General features: G+C 40.8%; 3 protein-coding genes across 29 annotated transcripts in view; 1 reads left to right on the plus strand and 2 right to left on the minus strand.

Annotated features, from left to right (window-relative positions):
• CERS3 (ceramide synthase 3) overlaps positions 1–639 on the minus strand; it is a 72775-nt gene extending 72136 nt beyond the window's left edge. Inside the window, exon 1 of the mRNA XM_043494601.1 lies at positions 501–639. The gene's annotated coding sequence lies outside the window, so the exon portion shown is untranslated. The remainder of the gene's footprint in view (positions 1–500) is intronic.
• Positions 402–16522, minus strand: LINS1 (lines homolog 1). Of its 20 annotated transcripts, none has more exons than XM_043494595.1 (10): positions 16375–16473; positions 11468–11586; positions 10538–10618; positions 9736–10296; positions 9552–9641; positions 7339–7480; positions 6204–6803; positions 3156–3242; positions 2296–2335; positions 402–1603 (listed from the first exon to the last, which is right to left on the minus strand). In XM_043494595.1, exons 4-10 carry the CDS (start codon positions 10153–10155, stop codon positions 721–723), a joined length of 2262 nt encoding a protein of 753 aa, XP_043350530.1. In that variant the 5' UTR covers positions 10156–10296; positions 10538–10618; positions 11468–11586; positions 16375–16473; the 3' UTR covers positions 402–720. The 20 variants fall into 20 exon arrangements, with proteins under 20 accessions (XP_043350530.1, XP_043350529.1, XP_043350521.1 ...); XM_043494594.1 differs by having other exon boundaries at positions 3156–3245; XM_043494586.1 differs by lacking the exons at positions 2296–2335; positions 16375–16473 and adding exons at positions 15596–15790; positions 16225–16274 and having other exon boundaries at positions 3065–3245.
• The window catches only part of ASB7 (ankyrin repeat and SOCS box containing 7), a 48265-nt gene continuing 43812 nt past the window's right edge, over positions 16383–20835 (plus strand). Inside the window, exons 1-2 of one of the 8 annotated variants that reach the window (XM_043494602.1) lie at positions 16383–16768; positions 18873–19080. The gene's annotated coding sequence lies outside the window, so the exon portion shown is untranslated. Of the gene's footprint in view, positions 16769–18872; positions 19081–20835 lie in introns of those variants that run through there. The other 7 variants (XM_038418394.2, XM_043494605.1, XM_038418402.2 and 4 more) reach the window with 7 other exon arrangements.

The following is a 20835-nucleotide window of genomic DNA, read 5'->3' on the forward strand; positions in this document are numbered from 1 at the left end:
AAGGCATGCACATTATGTTGTTTTAGGCATTAATTTTAAACTATTTTCAGTGACATCATCAATTCCAATTTGGACCAATAAAAGTGCTACACTACTAGCTGATCAAACCTATAGTAAAGGCCAAAAAGTGAAACAATAATATAAATTAGCATTAAAATCATAGAAGTGGAGGAATGGGATATAATTTTTTGTTGGTACAGCACCTCGCACAATGGGGTCCTGGTCCATGACTGAGGCTCCTAGGCACTGAGGTATTACAAACACAGAACAGACGAACCTTGCCCCAAAGAGCTTACATAGCTGTGCTTCTAAGTACTTGAGCCTGGATTATCATTGCATCAGTGTCAGTAATGCACTAACAATCTAGTTGGGTCTTAAAATGCTAGAATTACACCTTACACTTCAAGTGAAAGTACTTTATTATGTCTTTATGTGAATAATCAATTTATTGTTAAAATTTGCTAATACCCAATAACTCACCCTCACTCTGTCATACGTACCATGAGTAAGTTTGGGACCATGAAACAACAGGTTAAGTTCTTAAATGCTGCTGCAGATTTGTCTTTTCGAAGTGTCAGTTGGCAGCCAGTTTAGCCTGCTTGGTCCAAAAGGAATGTATGTTTGAGCATGTACACTCTTCTTATGGAAACATTCCATCACATATGAGTGTGAAATCACTTCAAAATGTCAACAATAGCACTTCATTGCCTTATAGTAGATTCATGCTTTTATTGATTGTCTCAACAGTTTCAACAATGCAGCTGGGTTGTATGGGAATAGGTTTCTTCTCTGTAACCTAGAAATTGCTTTTTGCAGTTCTTCCAAACATTTCATTGATTTGAGAAGCATTCTTTCTACAGGCACAGGGTTATTTGGGGACATATTACATACCATGAGTGACGAGGGATTAGAACTTTTTTGTTTTAGGGGTAACACTTTAGGTTCAAGTGTATGGGGTTTGTCATTTGCATCCATACAAGCAGTTTCCCTTATCTTTGTACTGCCTTGATTTGAAGGCATCTGCTTCATGTTTGCCAAACACTCCTTTCCAACTGACTCCAATTCAGAATCTTCTGAACTGTCATAATTAACAAGGCTTTGAAGGCAATCCAATGCAGATGTGTTATCAGTCCATATCAATGAGTTAGACTTGTTGGGTTTTACAACTTGGTCATCACCTTGCTGTTCCATTGGCACAGAAGGCTTCTGGGAAGAAGCCAAAGATACCAGAGTGTGTTGTACTTGATCACTACAAGCATTTTCCAAACTCTCATCAGTCAGACAGATTTTTTTTTCTTGGTGGGATGAGGTGACAAAAGAAACACACACACCTCTTTTAGATACAATATCAAAGCGGTTAGATACGTTGACAAAATGATGCCAGTCTTCTCTAAGAAGTTTTAAATATCTTACAAAATACTCAAGGAAGCAGGTTTCTGATGAAATCAAAAAGTCAAGAAGAACTGTGGAATCAAACGCAATGCTTTTTAGGAAAAATAAAAAGATACAGTGAGGATTACAGCCACTCTCATGTGTCAGGCAGATCCAGGTTTCGTCTTCTTCTGCTTCAATGCACAAGTTACCAGCATCATCATGCCATAACCTGAAAAGTTAGTCAAACACAGATTAAATGGAATGCAATAGAACAGCTATTTAAATACTGAATAATTTTCCATAAACATTCTTGCTTAACATTTTTAGTAATTTTAACTACAGAGGTAGAAGCAATGTATGAGAGATCAGCAGTATACACACCAGATCCTACTATAGCTTAATATTAAAGGCAAGGCTTTCCAATCTATATATTGAACTTGGCAAAATTCAGTTGAGATCAGCAGCGGTGTTTGAGCTGGAGCCCCTGTTGGTATAAAAACAAGAGGGGACTGCTAGCATGGCTTTCTCTGTGAGGGCTCAACAGCTTTAGTGTTTACTACCCTCCTTGGTATGAATATCCTTATGTCCTGGAGGTCATCAAATTAAGATACCTGAAACACTGGTGGTCAGTTATCTTAAACTGTACTACTCCATTTAATATTTATAAGTTATGTCAAAGGTGCCTCAAGTATGTGAGTAGATATCCTTTTCACATTTTTGTAAATATACAAAAAATTAATAAAGGTTACTTCATTTACAAGATGCTATGCACCTTGGAAAAAGTTATTTAGGCTCCTAAATCTATATTTAGGTATTTAACTTTAAGACCAGCATTTTCAAACCTGGGTGTCTTAACATTTAACAATAGACACTACTAGCAATAATGCAATCAAACAAGTTTGAAATTACAAAGTGATTCGCCCAGCCAAGTTTCTTATCATAAATTTGGGTTGCATCTCCCCTGTACAGGAAATTGAATGAAAATGAAACAAAAGGGTTTGCATGATAAATTTACTCAATACATTTTAGATAACAGTATTGCCACTTTTCAGCAAGTTATGTGGATCCTGCCTAAGAAGCCATTACTGCAAAGCGTGATTACAGTTCACTTCAGCAGTCCTCAGATTCAACTTCCACTCATTCTTAAAGTTTAATCATAACATGAAACCCTTCTCCAAAAAAGTTGAGTGTTCACAAAAAATACTCAATCTTGCCTTTCAGTCAACATCTGACTATCACTCAAAATCTGTGAAGTCAGCTACTGTGAATTAGAGGGTAGGATTGAGCTCATAATAGAAAAACCATCATAAACACCACTTACAGTCTGATCCAAAACCAAACAACATCAATGTAAGATTCCCAATGATTTCTAACTACTGTTATCAGAGGGGTATCAATTCTCAGAGGGGTAGCCATGTTAGTCTGTATCCACAAAAACAAGGATTCTGGTGGCACCTTAATAAATCTGTTAGTCTTAAAGGTGCCACCGGACTCCTCTTTGTTTTTCAGGTCCTCCAAAGTAATTCAATAAATCCATTAAAGATTGTTAATATATTTTCTTGTGTTATTTCTTTATGTACTAATAATATAAGAATACTGCTATTATGAATTGTATGATCTCACCAAATAAAAAAGTTTAATTTGTCTTCATAGGCCTAAGAAAGAAATCAATATATATATTCACACCAACCTATCAAACTTGAAATAAACTGTTAGCAATGATCTAGTAGCTTCCAGCATGTCATCATCTTGTTCTATAAAGACCATGGAAAGCCACTCACAAGGATGTACATTTGGATGAAAATGTTGAGAAGACTTCAGATGTTTCTTCAAGAATATCAATAACTGGGACATGAAACTCTGCAAGTCTGCTAAAAAGAGAGAGCATAACTGAAATTTTGCTTTCATTTTTTCATATTAAAAAGCGAAACACACACTTTGTTAAATTAACAGTGCAATAACAGTTGTCCAAGCACAAATCCCTTAGTTCAACTGAATTAGCATTGCATTGACAAATGCCTTGCAGAATGATGCTATTTATGGAGTCAAAAATCAAAGCAATTGGAAGTGGTTTGCTAAGAGCCATCAGCAAAATCATTTCACCCCAAATGCAACATAAAATGGTTACTTTTTGCACAAACATTGTATATGTAAAAATTCTTACAATATTAAACTTTTATAACTCTAATGCAAAACACAGATTTCACTGCTCAAGGGGAGGACAGCTTCCAGAAGAGTTAGCAGTGATGCAATTTAAATACATATGCAAGTATATTATTTGAAGAATGGGATTCTCAGGCTCTGTCACTCCCTCCCACAGAAAGACCACATAGAAGAGGTGGGTGTGGAGGGGGGAGAACCTTTATGGTTGTGGGATGGGATGGGTTCAGCTCTCCCTCTCTCTCCCTCCCAGGTTTACTGCAGAATAAACAAGGAGATTACTTCTCCAAAACCTGCTGGTCTCAGGAGAGCTATAAGAAAATCCAAGGCCGTCTACATAGAAACTCTGTTTCCACACTCGCCCTGGGGTCTCTGACTCATTTGGCTCTCTGACTGCATGTCTCCATTGGCCCTGGGCCTCCAGCAAATACAACTGTAGAGAGAGGGATGAGATATAATCTACCTCATGCCACAGAGAGAATGATCTGATAAAGCCACCTTGCTGTAATTTATCCCACTTGGTCCCTCCCATGCAAAGGAATAATCTGGTGCAGTGTTAAGACTAAGATCCCTATGGTACAATTTTTCAGCAACAACGAATTGCAGAATCAGGGCCTAAACTTCTGCAGGAAATATAAATGTATTAAACTGATAATACAACCATAGTAAAATCTACTCTGACCATAAAACCTTCAAAGATGAGATAGGTTCTCATATGTATCTTGGTAGACTGCTGTGATTGAACAAAAATGCTGAGATACACAAACCAAACCTTACCAGAAAATTATATTATTCACTGAGTTTATAAAATTTTCCTTCAAGTCTTCATTCTGGATTGCAACACCCCCTAATTTTAACTACCACCTCTACACTGCATGTCAGCAGCACCTGCATTGCCACATACACCCTGAGGATACAAGAGGAAACATTCTCCCAAGACTACCATGCCATTTTATTTCTGTGGCCAGCTCTTGAAAAACAACCCTGTCTGTACCATATATATACCCTTCCTCAGATGAGAGATTTACCTCTGCAATATTCCACTGCATAGTAAAAAGATTCCTCAAATCCAAATTTGGGGCCCTGATTTTCCAAACAAGTGCTCAACATTTTTAAAAAATAATGGCAACTTAGATTATCAGAAGGCATTTCTTAGATCGTATTGGAAAAGCTCTATGGATTGAATGGTATAGCCTTGCCATTTGTCTGAATAGAAGCTAATTTTGTAGCAAGGTTTCTTACAACATGGGAATCACCTTTGTTGTTAAAAAAAAAAAAAAAAAGTACAATGTAGCTCACCCTAAAGTTAGATTTTTAAAGGCTTACCTTGCTTCTCAGAAAAAGAATATGAACATTCAATCATCATACAAGCTCAGGTACTTTTCAGACTGAAATCAGGGATCATTCCATCTTCCCCACCCTCTCCCCAATAGAACTAGGACATCTGTAACTACTACCAAGGGTTAATTTAAATGTAGTTAAAATTAAGCAATTTTAAAGACTATCATATAGCAACCCCCCCCTCAAAAAACCCCAAAGCCAAAAATATGATCACCCAACACCTGTGCCTAAATTGTATTCCTAACATTCAGTTTGCTTAAAATTAAGTGAAGTCATTACTTTAACATTTTAACAGTGTTTTAATCTAGCTGGTTTCACCCTTCATACCTTCTGTAGGCCAAGCTCATTGTACATCTCAGGAGCTCAGTGGATCCCTTAATTCCCCTCGCAATCCTCCTGGGTGGCACCATTCCATGCCCCTCTTTTTCAGGCACTCTTTGCAACTCCCGCCTGAATATTCCTTCTGCAGTGGTTCTGTGTGCACCCAATTCCTTTCTCCTCTCATATCAGGGTCCCTCATTTTCTTCACTATGCCAGTGGCTCTGTGTGCACTCCCATTCCCACTTCCCCACCCCAAACAGCAGAGGCTGTGTGTGTCACTCCTTCCTACTCCCCCACCCCAATGGCAAAGGCTGTGTGTGCTCCCTTCCCCGAGTCCCCCATTCTCCCCACCAGGCCAGGGTTTCTGTTCCCCAGTCATGCTGTGCTCCCACCATACATGGAGCCCCATTCTCTGCATCATGCTAGCGGCTTTGTCTCTCTCCTTTCTCCCTCCCAAAGTATTTTTCTCCCCCCCAATTGAAAGGGACGGGGCGGATAGCTGGTTCCTCTCTCCCTACCTGGAGCAGGCATTGAGGAGGTTGGATGTTAGGAAGGAAGAAAGGGATTCTCTTCTCTCCCTCTGGCTGCCCCCATGGCTGACAATTCATCCCAAGGATCCCAGCAGGAAGAGCAATTTTTTCTCTTCTGTAATTCGGAGTGTCAACATATTGCACTCTACTGGGAGGATGAGTAGGGATACTACTCATATGCTGCCAAGTGTTAACAGAGGTCATCAATAGATGACAGGAACGCATGGAGTGGCTATGTTCCCTCTATCAATGTTCATTCAGGTTGTCCCCAAAGTCAACCTGGCCACTGATTCCTAGAAATTCCCTGAAAATCTGGAATGGATAGGATGTGGCATTCAGAAATAGTTACACATATACAGAGAAATGCTGTTCAGCTGCGTGTAAGACTTTGCAAGCTCAGCCAACAATCTTAAACTGCCTACATCAACTATAAGCTTTAGAGTGCATGCTACTTAATGAATTTAAATAGAACATTACCTTTTATTTCAGCTGCTTTAGTAGAGTTCTGGACCTTGATCTCTAAAGCTTTTAGTAAGACCAAACTCAAGGCTCTGAGGATTACTTGGTCAGGACCACTGTGGATGCCATCCTCAGGTTGAGCTTCACTGCCTCCAAAATAGCTGGCTTTTTCAGAAACTGGTATTTGATTCAGCCACCCCAAATTCACAGCTTGCAAGACAACATTAGCCAGTGCTAACATATCCTTATCCAAATAAGGATCCTCTAAGGATAAAGTGGGTAATGATCCACTTATGAAATCTTCACCAGCTTTATAAAGGATGCATTTTTTAAGGAGCATAATGGACTTCTTCTTGATTAAATAATGAACTGATGAATAAGTGAGGTCCAAAATGTAAGAAGTATTCAAAAATAAAATTCTTTGGCATTTGAAATGTGACTCTAGTTGAATTCTTGAGGAGACAAGAACTTCAAGAAAATCTATGAATTCGATCAAGTTGTTTGCAGCTTTAGAATATAATGAAGTATCTTGGCAGCCATTAAAATGATGAGACAAAATGGAATTGTAAAATCCTTCAAGTACAGTATCAAGAGGAGTGAAAACCTTCTTCAGTATATCTATAATAAATAAAGTAATGTTAAGCAGAGTTTAAGTGGAGTTCCTAAAGTACAATTCAATTAACCAGATAATTTAAAACAACTTTTCACCACTGAAATAGCATCAGCAAGGAGGAGATCATGATAATCTCTCAAATTCAATGTGTATTGGGGGGGCACCGTATTTTCATTCTTAATATTTTTTTTCATTATGACAAAAAATAACTCATTGCCATTAGTATTTTAAACAGGCTGACTGCTCTGAAATAAGAAAAGGAGTACTTATGGCACCTTAGAGACTAACACATTTATTTGAGCATAAGCTTTCGTGAGCTACAGCTCACTTCATCGGATGCATTCCGAATGAATGAATTCTGTAGCTCACGAAAGCTTATGCTCAAATAAATTTGTTAGTCTCTAAGGTGCCATAAGTACTCCTTTTCTTTTTGCAAATACAGACTAACACAGCTGCTACTCTGAAACCTGCTCTGAAATAAGTAGCCTTCCTCCCCCTAGTGGACACTTGTATATCAATATAAAAAAAATCTTACAGTACCTGCTTTGCGCAAATCTTTATCTTTCAAAATGTCTCTAACAATAGCTCTAAGAATCCATAGACATTCTGCTACTTGATCACTCTTAGGGAATTCTGACAGAGTCTTCAAACAAAAAGTGAGCCAGGTGACATTAAACGTATTCTAAAAAATAAATTAAAAAAATCATTCTGTATGCACAAAATGTGATGTGATGTTACTTTTTTTGTTGTTGTGACTGTTGTGCATAGTAAGTTAACACACTGATACAACAATTTAAATGTTACATTTAAAAGGAGTATGTGTGGGGATGGGCAAAGATACAGACAGAATATAGTCAAACGGCTTGGCACTTTGAAAGCGCCTCTCACTCCTTTACAAAACATGAAACTGCACAATAGCCTTTTGGTAAGCAAAAATTCTCCTCATTTTACATATAGTAAAACCAAAGCCTGGTGAAGTTATGTGATTGATCCAAAGTCCCACAAAAAGACTATGGCAGAGGCAAGAACTGAACCCATAACTCTCACATTTCTTGTTTCTAGAGGCTGGTAATAGCACAAGTGTGGGGAATGGTTTGTAAGAAAATACAGCCATTCAAACTCTATTTTGTACATGTGCACGTTATTTTCTTACTAGTGAATTAAGTAATAACACATTAGACAGAAATTGAATTAATGGGCTTCATCGTTTTAAGACCCCTATGCAGGAAGTATTAAAAACAAATTTGTTTCTGAAAGACAATACCATCCAAAGAAATTACAATAGGGCCTACAGAATGTGCCCACTAAGTAAACAGGGTAATTGTACCTGTGCCAGTCCCAGGATATTAGAGACACAAGATGGGTGACGGAATATCTTTTATTGGACCAATTTCTGTTCGTCTCTCTCACTAACAGAAGTTAGTCCAATAAAAAGATATTACCTCACTTACCTTGTCTCAATAAGTAAACAGTAAGTTTTGGTAACTGGTCATTCAGACAACACAAAATGGAAAAGTATTCTATTTGTTATGACCAGGTTGGTGCCTATTTTTATTTGCTGAAGGATTTAGATTTCAAATAAATGTAAATACAGTGAGATTTATAAAGTTCAGCAATGTGCATAATTAATATTCTATAATGCAAGCTGCCTAAAGGGAATATCTTTGTGACACAAATAAAATTATTTAAAGCATTTTAAAGCAAAAACCACAAGCTTGATGTATTTACATTAAAAGAAATATTCACGCTCATTTTCAGAACATTGCTCCTGCCTACGTTTCTGACCTCACTTCTTCATACACTTCCCCCTGATCCTTGCCAGAGCCACTAACTGCTCCCTTTGTCCACTCCATGCTCTCTTTGGGTATGTTTATACTGGAAATGGGAGCCAGTCTTCAAACCTGGGTAGACAGACTTGTGCTAGCAGTACTCAAACTAGTGCTCTAAAAATAGGAATTGTGGATGTTCCAGCTCAGGCAGAAGCTCAGGTTCTCAACCCTAGTGGGCTGAGTGGGCTTAAGAGCCCATGTTTCCACCAGAGGTGGAACATCGACAATTGCTATTTTTAAACACACTAGCTCAAGCCCCACTAGCTCTCTCCCATTGCAATGTAAACATACCCTTTCATGCCCCTCCCCCACTTGAAGCATCTTCCCTTTCCTCCACCAAATCACTCCTCACCCAATACCTCCTCAAATATACCCCCCTCAGTGTGGCCCGCTCCCACAACACTACCTCATACTACTTTTACACCCTGTTTCTGAAAAAAAAGACAGTGTGCCCAGCATCGAGAAAGAGCAAGATTTTGAAGCAGGAGGCCACTGAGGGACGTGCCCATAGCATGCTGCAAAGCAGTCATGCTAGCAACTACACAGATCCATTGTCTTAAATCCCTTTAGGAAGGATGCTGTACAGTAGACACAGACATTATAGATATGAGGCTGCAGACGCAGGAAGGAAGAAGCTCTGTTACTACTCTATAGTCTGATGGCATGGAAGGATTCCTGCATCTCCCCCCACCAAGAGGCACTGCGCTTGTTTAGGCAGGCTTTGCACTAGAGAGAAAATTTAACTGTTATACTGTAAAATTTTCAGTGACTGCTCTATGTCATTTAACTATTGTAGAAGGTCAGCTATAGTTAGATGGAATAACTGTAAGGAAAACTGGAAGGAATGTATCCACCAAGTACTCATGTTTATTTTGATAGCTTACACACAAATTCAAAGTCCACCCAGGAACTTGACACACTCACCTCTTTCTTTAGTTGGAAATATACAAGGGAGGCTATACTTTTTGAAGCCATGTGAGACAACAGCTTATCAGAACTATTGCATAGACAAATCTGCAGACATGTTTAAGAAAAAAAAAATCTGTAAGTTACACTCACTTTTTACTTTGTGTTATGAAAAGTTTTGAAAATATTTATAAAAGCTTACTAATTTTGAATCAATTTTGGTCTCTTTCAGAAGAATTGTAATTATATCAAGGTACTTCTGTCTTTTGCTGAATTCAGTTTCCTGGGACTGTACTTTGGCAATCATCATCTTGATCAAGGTTAACTGGAGCAGTATCATTTCCCGTGAACAGAACATTGAAGAGTTCATGTTTGCCAAGCTACCAGATTTATCATGTGTCACAAGGGCAAGAGCATCTGAAACAGCAGAGTCCTGATGGCTCCAAGTGCCCCAGTTAGGAGATTCTATGCATTGATTATGTGACTCATTAACTCTTGTGGATGAATCTTGTGGTGAAACATGCGGATTGAGGAAAGACGCATAATCATGACTGTCCTTTGTTAAAGGAGTGCCTATCAGCACATCCCTATGCAGCTCCTGGAGAGGAGCTAGATCTCCCATTTTGGGGGAAAAATTATGTTTTGGAGAATGTCTTATGCCTTCACTTATTACTTGTGGGCATTACGGGTCACTTCTTAAATTACTTCTGTCCAATTAAAGAAGTGGATTTGTAGCTTTATAGAGGCATTTCTTCTAGGGTATCTAGGAAAAAAGTAATGAGATTAAATCATTTTTGCTATTAAATTTAATAGATTAGCAGAATGATACAGCTGAACTTGGATCATTTACTGAGCATCTAAAACGAAACTACTCTTAATAAACATCATTTGAAAGAAACAATCTAGGAATGTGATTCAGCACAATTTTTCTTAAACAGCAAGGATAACTGACATCCACATAAAACTCTTTATCCAAACATCCCAAAGCACAAACTTTGTTATACCACAAATCCAGGAATCCTGCCAACTTCTGAAATGAAGCCATTTGGATGGAGTCATGCAGGACTGGGTGCATAGCAATACTTCTGAAATGGGGTAGAAAGTAAAAAAAAATACTGTGACCATTTGAAACGTCAGAGGAATTTTAGGCAGGCAGGGTGAAGTTAGAGTCAATGTGACCAGACCATGCAAAAATACCATGCCATTCTGAATGATCAAGACCTCAGTTTAAAGTCTCACGTGAAAAAGCTCCAGCAACACACAGTGCCTTCTATCATCATGCTGGGGCACTGATTCAGACTTGAGAGAACAGTGCCATCTACTGCACTGCCAGCACCCTTTCCTACAACATCCTGGGTTTTGCCAGCAATGAATAAGTATTTTTTTTTTTTAAAAGAACTGAGTAAAGATGCATAGCCAGTATGCCTTGATGTTTGTCCACTGGAGAAAGTGTATACAACCTTCTTTTCAAAACTTGTATTCCATGGATGTTCAACCATAGCTTGTTCTGACTAAACACAATATTTTACAGCTAAAGACATCCCAACAACTGATCTACTTCCCTTTTAAAGCAAATTCACTGTACCAAGTTTTAAACCGCTTGGTTGGTGGACGAGCAAAACTCAGAAAAGGAAAACAATGTATCCACATTGGATTTTAACTAAAGAAAATAAGGCCCCAATTCTGTAAATGGATCCAGGTGAGCAGACCCTTGAACCAGTACAGAGTCCCAGTGAAGTCAGTGGAACTATACACCAGCATCAAGATCTGCCTGCATAAATGTGTTTGCAGGATGAAGGCTTCAAACTTAAGTTTATTAAATGTACTTGCTGATAACTGTGCAATTTTTTGCAGGATTGGCACCAAAATATTTTTAAATGGCCAAACATTAAAAGCATTACCAAAGAGTTGCATTAAAAACAAGCTAACTTAACTGTTCTTATTATGTAGATTCTTCTGGAGTTCAGAGATATTAGTGAGGGCAGGATTCAAGTGCTCACCAGAACTGATGAAGGCAAAGAGGAAGGCAGGCTATCAGAAGACACATTTTGATCTGAAACACAAAAAAAGAGAACGTTGGGGAAACACTATTCTACTTCTACAGAACAACATAAAATACTGGTTTCTTACATCTGGCTTCTCATTCTTTTTTACATAGCCCCCCTAAGGTGAGTCTGAAGAGGGTAGGGTTAAAGATTTTCACCTACAAGAATCCTTAAGGATCACTCTTAAAAAAAATGGAAATTAATGACCAAATACTGCATTCTGTTGCACGTGAGCTCTATGGGAGAAATACGCACATACCGAAAAGCAGAATGTGGCCCTTGCTTTAATAAGCAGAATAAAACAAAGCTTGTGTAACTGCATTAGTTAACATCTACATTTTCAAAAGTCACAGTCTCTAATTCTGGTTGCCAAACTCCTGACACTATCAGCCTGATTTCTAGAGGTGCTGAGCACACTCCAACTGAAGTCAATAGAAACTGCAGGTGCTCACTACTTCAGAAGATAAGGTTCTTCTTAGTGTCTGCAACTGAGACATCAAAATAAGAAGCTACTTAAGAAGCTGGGTCTAAGAATCTGTGAACAACCCTAAATATACATAAAAGTACTCGCCAGGAAGGCCGTACAAATACTGCAACCACATGTAGAAAGACTGACTTTGTTTTCAACTTTACACTTTAAATAGCATCACAATTATTTAGTACAACTTACAGAGAGAAGTTGCAATGAATTTAAGTATCACTCTTCAGTTTCAAGTGAGAGCATCTATCTAGGTACTTACACAGCTCCATCACCATACAAGTGCCTTGACAGACAGATCTCCATAACTGAAAACTAAAAAGACACACTTAAGATCATAGCAGTTTCTCTTTGCATACTATTATCTTTAGGTGACAGTTACAACTCATAACACACCCCAGAGGCAGTTCTTTAGTACTTTTCTAGTTTCTATTAACTCTCTCTACAGAATTGCCCTCTTATAGGAACTTTTCCCCCAGCATGCCTTTTTGTGGCTGGGCCTTAACATTTGGCAGAACTTAACAAGCGCAGTTCCAGAGTGGTCATATTATAACTAGCTGCATTTCTTTTTCCAGCTGGTACGTACTTATAGTCCCTTTCTTATTCATGAAAAGATAGCACACATCCGATGAAGTGAGCTGTAGCTCACGAAAGCTTATGCTCAAATAAATTGGTTAGTCTCTAAGGTGCCACAAGTACTCCTTTTCTTTTTGCGAACACAGACTAACACGGCTGCTACTCTGAAACCTGTCATAGTATGATTCCCAGCACATCTATCAATTATACTTGCAAGCAGTAGCAAACAGAACCATGGAGTTTACATATTTTTAGTTTCTGCTTATTTTAACTAGGAGAAATAAAGTATACAAAATGTTAGACTGTAGCACCCAGCATATATATAGTATCTTTTAACTGAAGATCTCAAAGTACTTTCCAAAGGTAGGGAATATTCCCATTTTATATATGTGGAAACTAAGGTATAGATAGATAAAGTGACATTCTAAGGCTGTCCAAGCAAGATAGTGACAGATTGAGGAATATAACCCAAATCTCCTGACTACCATAACTAGACCACATTTCCTCTGAGGCAGAATCTAAAATTGGAATTGAAAGATAAGACATTATCCACAATGAACTATAAAAATTGTGGTAGCACCATGTTTGTTACACCAACATCCATATATTTTTGAGAATAACTTTCCACTGCACTTGTGACAGTTGACATGCGGATTTTAGAACCTTATGTTCCTCAGCCAAATCTGTCAAGCTGAGGCAGGGACCGCTATCAGTTCACAAAGCTTGCACTTTAAATATCAAGAAGAAATCTGATACCTCAGGCTATAAATTTCTCCTTCATTTGCAGAATATACTTTGAATTCTACTTGAGGTAGAAATTTATGATCTGAAACCTCATAAAAATTTTGGAAATCACTCTGTAAATATTTTATACAACTCTGAGTTTGATCTCTACTTAAACCAATACTTAAATAAAATTATTTCAAACACATTTACTAATTTACTCAGGACCAAACTGAATTACTGTCCAAGAAGTTAAATGAATGGATCCCTCGTACACCAATTTATACAATACAGTGAGGCTGTTAGTGTGAAATAAATTTAGAACTCCTCTAGGACAAACATGATGAAATTGTACCTTTGCAACATGATAGTGCTTGTGCTTTCCCTGATCTATCATATTTATACAGCACCAATAATTTACACAGCACTTTACCAAAGATCGATAAGACATGTCACTTGCTTCAAAGACCTCAATCTAAAACAGATTAAACCAAGGATACCAAGTCAGGAAAAAGGGAGAGAGTGGTTGTCATTACAAAATGGGACATAGTTGCTTTAAGAGATGGGTTTTAATAAGTGAATTTGAAAGAGCGAAGAGATGCCAGAGGACAACAGAGATATTTTTTTCAGCCACAGTAAGACACCATGGCAGAAGACACAAAGCTAAAAGAGGGGGAATAAGAGACAGCAGTATGATAGCAGGGATATGTAAGGAATAATGTACTTTAATTGTATCTAATATTATGGCAGCGCCTGGAAATCAATCAAAAGCAGGATCCAGAATAAGAGACAATCCCTGCCCTAGAGAACTTGCAATGTAAATAGACAAGACAGACAAAAAAGTAGAGAGAAAAGGGATATAGCATACATGGAGAGTGAATAACGTGATTGTTGTCAGACATCATGTTAATGCCATAACTGTTTTGGTTTGACCTAAATAAAAATTGCAGGGATTGGTAAACAAGGATTACCTAAATAGAAAGTAAGGGAGAAGAGACACGAAGCATGGAGGACAGTTGATTTGAGGCCAACAAGTTTTGAGGAACACCATAAACCACACAAGTCAATGACTCCACAATATCCCTAAAATGGAATTATAAAGTCTGTATTTGTTTTCAGGGTGGAGTACGTCAGCTAACGTACTATATACAGAAGTCCATCACTCATTTGATAACCACAGATGTTGAAATAGGTTTTTTTTCAAATTACATTATCTTCTACATTCTCAGACTGCATTTTAAGTCACAAGTGATATTTTTTGGTTACAGCTGACATGTCATAACTCACATAGGATACAATTAGCTAAGGAAGCCTGTGTTCCTCACAATCATGACGAAAGGAAAGTCCTGTTAAATCATTATCTTTGTTTTGTCCTTCATTGGAGCATGATCATATTAAACACTATTGCATGAAAAGTTTTTCTCCTTGCTGCTATCTTCACAAACAGAAAACAATGCAGGATTCAACTATGATGCATGAAATATGGGGCATGAGCATGCTTAAGTTTCACTGAAAGGCTCTGGTTCCTGTCAAGGAGTCATGGCAGATCCACACACCCCAGGACATAGATGAACTATACTCTGGCTCTCTGAACTTTATAATTGGCTGGAGAATTGTGTTTCAGTGTATAGGCTTGCCTTTAAAAAACTGTTAAATTTCCAGCCTCTGTGTGGGAATAAATATTTCCCATGTAAATCACAGTTCGTCCTGCCTGCCTGTGCAGTCTCCAACAACTGTGAGGTGTGAACCATCAATTATCTTGAACGTCCGCAGTGTTGTTGTAGATGGGCTGATCCCCAGATATGGGGCACGCAGTGGGTGAGGTAATATCTTTTATTGGACCAACTTCTGTTGAACAAAAAACAAGCTTTCAAGCTGAAAGAAAAGGAGTACTTGTGGCACCTTAGAGACTGACAAATTTATTAGAGCATAAGCTTTCGTGAGCTACAGCTCACTTCATCGGAAATGCATCCGATGAAGTGAGCTGTAGCTCACGAAAGCTTATGCTCTAATAAATTTGTCAGTCTCTAAGGTGCCACAAGTACTCCTTTTCTTTTTGCGAATACAGACTAACACGGCTGCTACTCTAAAAGCTTTCAAGCTGGTTTCCCAGACCTGAAAAACACCTCTGCCTAAACTTTGAAGCTTGTCTGTTTCACCAACAGAAGTCGGTCCAACAAACATTAGCTCACCCACCTTCTGTCTCCTAATTGCAACCATTTAAAACGTCAACACTTAACTTTTTCACTGCTGGTCATTATAGTAGCAATACTCAAGCTAATGTCCTTGCTGAACAGAGCAGTAATCACTGGAGTACAGCGGGGAACGAACAGAACCACTCAGGTGAGGAATGAGGCATTCGTACTCCCACCCCAAAACGTGCAGTCATCAACTATGCCACATGGTTTCAGAGTAGCAGCCGTGTTAGTCTGTATCTGCAAAAAGAAAAGGAGGACTTGTGGCACCTTAGAGACTAACAAATGTCGCATGGGGATGGGAAAGAGCACAGCCCCCCCGCCCCCCACATGTCTGCCAATAGCAACGACCCCACACTTTTGCCCTGACTTTTTTTTTTCCCCCCCTTCTCTCCTCTAAACCTGTTACTACTGCGAGCCAAGGAAGCAGAGCTCATTCCTCGCTCCATCTGCACTGCGCCTAGAACAGCCGGGTGCACGCGGGCAGCCTCCCCGCCCCTCGATCACAAACGTGCTGTGACAGATCAGCCCCTCCAACGCCCCGAAATGCTCCTCCTCGACCTGCGGCCCTCTCCCCTCGCCATCCGCCCCCCCCCCCCGCCCAGCTTGCCTCGTCGCCCTCCCCCGCCCCCGCCCGAGGCCGCACGCCTCAGCCCAGCCCCCGCCGCCCTCACCGAGCCGCCCAAGGTCCCGCTCTTCAGCCGTCGCCGCCAGGCCCAGCCGCGGCGCCTACGAGTCCCCCCCCCCCCCGCCGCCGCTCGCTCGCTCGCTCGCTCGCCTTGTCCCGCCCCCCCCAGCGTTGCTAGGCAACCCCCTCGCTTTACCCGCCCCTGGAGACGGGGCGCGGTAGGGCCCACTTCTCCCAGGACAAACTCGCGCGCAACCACTCCTTACCGTTAGCTGTCGCAAAGGCCCAGCTTTACGGCATTGGGAGGGGAGATGGGCGGAGTCGCCCAAACCCCGCCACCCAACCCGGCGCGGCGGTGGTTTACGGCTCGGGACGGGGCTATGGCTGCGGCAGCTGATTGGCTGCGGGGGGGGTCAGTCCCTGCCCAGTGACCCCCAGAGTGAGGAGGGGGGCGGCTCAGTCAGTGCAAAGTGTCCCCACAACGCCCCCGGCTGGGTCTGCGGCTCCCCCCACCCCTGAGCCAGTGCCAGTGGGGGGAGCGGCCGCGGAGTGGCCGCCGGTCCGGTCCCGTCCCCCTCAGGAGGAGACAGGTAACAGCCGGGGGGGCTAAAGCCCTGTTTGCCCCGAGACTCCATCATGGGGGCGCCTGCTACTGCTACGGGAGGGCTAAGCCCCCTCCCCGTGCCCGCCCCAAGGCTGCGCGCTAGGGGCTGATCCCCCTGCCCCCTCCCACGGGACTCTGCTGCGGGGGGAGGGGAATAGATTGCAGCCCTATAGGGCTGGTGGGGGGTCACTAGCCCATCCCCCTGGGTACTGATCTTGGGCGGCTACTCCCCCCTCCGCCCCGTGTTCCCTTGGACGCTATGGTATTGGGGGGCCTAACCCCCGCTCTGCCTCGTGGTTCTCTTTGAGACCGCTCTTGAGGCAGGAGGGCTTTCCCCCTTGCCCCCTCTGAGACTCTGCTCTGGAGGGGACTAGCTCATTTCATACCTGCCCTCACCCCCCTGACTCTCCCCTCCTCCCACTGCATCCCTTGCCCCCGCTGTCCTCCCAAACTGTTTTGGAGAAGAGCAAATCTGCTCCATCCTCTTCCCCCGCCCCTTTGATCCTTCTCTGGATACCCTACTATAGGGGGTTCACCCTTCCTTGGTCCCACTGTCCCCTTTCAGGTGTCCTGAAATACTCTGTTTTGTGCATTGCTCCCCTCCTCACTTTTGTGCATTTCACCCTCTTCCCCACTCCTGGGGTTCTCACAACAAAAATTTTGGTGGCCTCAGAGTGCGGCCACCAACTCTTGGTGGTGGCCACTATGACAATTTTTCTAAAATATTTAATTAAGTTTAGGAAACATATGTAAGTATGTGCAAATCATAGTAATTTATTTATATTGGGGTTTTTTTTCCCCACAGACTCAATAATAATAACAATGTACAGTTTTCTCTATTCTTTACTGGACCTAAATAGAATAGAAACACAAATAAGGTGCTTCGCATGTTCTTGTCTTTTGTTGTTGTTTCTTTTCCTTTTTTGGTTGTGGGTTTTATGGGTTTTTGGGTTTTTTTTAAGATGCGCTAGCTAGTAAGTCTGCCTCTTTGAAAAGTGTTATTTGTATGTTTTGTTAATATCACTTTTCACAGCAGCAGACTTGTTAGCTAGTTGGGAGGCAGTGAAAAGTGATATTAACATACAAATATCACTTTCCGCAGCAGACTTACTCATCCCTGGCAACTGGGAGATAAATTAAGCCTTGGATGGGGAAGTGAGCCCGAAGCCCAGTGGCTAGGGGACGAAGCCTGTCTCTGCGCAGCCAAAACCCAGAGACACAGTCGAAGCCCATGGCCGGAGCCCGCTGACAGCTGCTGTCGTGTGGACAGAGCATGCTGCCCGCCACCCCAAGGCTGAAGCCGGAAGCCCGAGCCCCACTGCCCCCAGGAAGATGGGGAACTCGCACTTGATGTCTGCTCCTCCAGCATTTGTGTCTCCCAGAGGGAGGGCAGCGCCCAACCCCTCCTTGTGGCCCCAGGGGAGGGGCTGATCCTTTCCCACCCAATTACTGCCTGGGAGGCTGTGACCACAAGAAAACCCCTAGTGGCCGCATGCAGCCACCGAGGCCACATTTGAGAAATGCTGCTCTAGACTTTGGTTAGGGAAGACAAGCACCATCATCCTGAGCCCATGTTCTACTCTCAGATGTTTCTACCATTTCTTCTGCACCCACCATCACCCTGACATTCTGTTCTGGGCCATCTTCCTTCAGACCTCAAAACCATGTCTGGTGGCTAACCTTCTCCCCAGGCCCTACTTTTCTTCTTCAAAGCTCCTGAGACTCTGTTGTTGGGGGGCAGGAGGAGGGGGCAGTTAGCTTCCTGCTCCTTTTAATTCCCCAGGAACTCTGATTTGTGGGTTATTCTCTGCCCACCTTTTAATGGTCCTTGTCCCTTATTTCAATCCCAATGAGACTGTACTTTGAGGAGACTGACTATCTTGCTGTTTTTCTACCTCCATTCAAACCCCAAGTATTCTCTGAGGATTACCCCTCCTTTTCAGTTTCCACTTTGTGGCAATACCTTTTGCTTCCTCTCTCTTCATTCTCCCTTCTCCAACCGTGACAGTGTTTTGGACATTAACACCCTTTATCCTTCACTTCTCATTCATCTAACATTGCATAGCTCAGTTCTACCTCTCTCTTTTCAGGCTCAAGTTGCCTCAGGGGAGACTTGCAAGCTGTGAGTCCAAAGGAGAAGATACAGACAGTAAGAAAAAGTGAAAGTAGTACTCAATATAAAGGTGATAATCCAACATCACTCTTTTATCTCATATTCTGGGCCATTCCTGCACATCCACACAACCTTGTCTGGATGTTTGTGGAACCCTTTCTTGTTGGTTCTACTGACTCATTTATGTGAGTATGTAGGATTAGGTTCCCCCCTTCTCTAGAAGCTATTTGCTATTTGGCTTGAAAATGTAAAATAACTTTTCAGGACAGGGAATGAACTTCTTCCCTTCTCTGTGTATTGTTCTGCGCTTTGCATTATCATTTTCTAAATATAGCAAACATTTACTTACTTTTGTGGGCTGCGGCTTCAAGATATTTTGTGGCTTCTCTCTTTAAGAATTTTATAAAAACTCCCTGTCAATTGTTAATTGGGTCTCCTTATTTAAAAATAAATAAAAATTGTATACATCCCTCCCCTTGTCTTACTTCCCACCTATACACACAAAGGAAATCTTCCATGATAACTGCAGTGGTTGAGAATCATTACTAACATAGATAACAGTTTTCAGAGTAGCAGCCGTGTTAGTCTGTATTCGCAAAAAGAAAAGGAGTACTTGTGGCACCTTAGAGACTAACAAATTTATTAGAGCATAAGCTTTCGTGAGCTACAGCTCATAAGCTTTCGTGAGCTACAGCTCACTTCATCGGATGCATCCGATGAAGTGAGCTGTAGCTCACGAAAGCTTATGCTCTAATAAATTTGTTAGTCTCTAAGGTGCCACAAGTACTCCTTTTTCTTTTTATAGATAACAGTAAATGCATTTTGATGGCTTATTTATAATTATGTCTGTAATTCTTAATGAGTATAAAGCATATATGTACAGATTGTATTGCAGTTAGTTTGTGAACACTGAATACTAATCAATCGATTGTTTACAAGTTCAGACCTTCTTGAGGTATCTTGACCTTTGCAGACTTAGTCACAGAAGAATCAAATATTATTGTTCATTGCAACTCAAAATGCTATTGGGAGGTGTTTGTTTTTACACAAATTCAAAAATGTTTTGATAGCAAAGATTTACAAGGGTTTAGATAAACAAGGGAGGGTGGCAATTGAAGACATAAAGATGCCTTAGTGTATAGTTTTGTTAAATTTATTTTTTCTGCCAGAAATTCTGTTTAGATATTTATAAGTAACTTGACCATTTGCATTATTTCTGATTATATTGAGTGTTTGAGCTTATATCTTATTTACATGATTTTTACAACTGTTTACAGTAAAATCTTCTTTCATAGGAATCATTCCCATGGTTGGTTGGCTAGTTGCACAGGGCAATAAATGTACTTTACAAACAAATAATATGATGCCCCTGCCCCAAATTATTTATAATCTAAATAGATATTGCATGATGAGTGATGGTAGGATGGTAATAAGAATCGAACAGAGTCGTGGGGAAATAGAGTATGAGCATTGCAGCAATAAGATTGAGACTGCTTCAGTCAGTAGTGCACGTGTCTTGAGAATTCAATGGTTTGTGTGCAAATACTGTTACTATGAGAATAAGGGGAAGTTTGATAGGCTGAGAGAATGGAAGTAATTGTGAGGAAGAAATCTTTTTTTAAAGGAAAGAGATAAAAGAAGAGAGGAGTGGCTCAGGTATAGGGGTCTGCATGGAAAAAGGTATGAGTAGGAGAAAGATGTTCAAGCCTAAACCAGATTTATATGATAGTTGGTAAGGATCTCATAAGTACTCTGGAACCATGCCTTTCATAGTGTGCTCCAGTTGATGGAGTTCCTGTTTTATATTGCTTTTCGTTGTCAATCTACATCTAAATATGTCTTCTCCTTATTTAAAACATTTCTACGTTTCATTTACCTTAAGAAGAGCTGTGCATTGTGGTAGAGAAAAAGGAAACTGAATTGAATACATTTAAAATCAT

Source organism: Dermochelys coriacea, chromosome 10 (assembly GCF_009764565.3).
Source record: "Dermochelys coriacea isolate rDerCor1 chromosome 10, rDerCor1.pri.v4, whole genome shotgun sequence".
Lineage (NCBI taxonomy): Eukaryota > Metazoa > Chordata > Testudines > Dermochelyidae > Dermochelys > Dermochelys coriacea.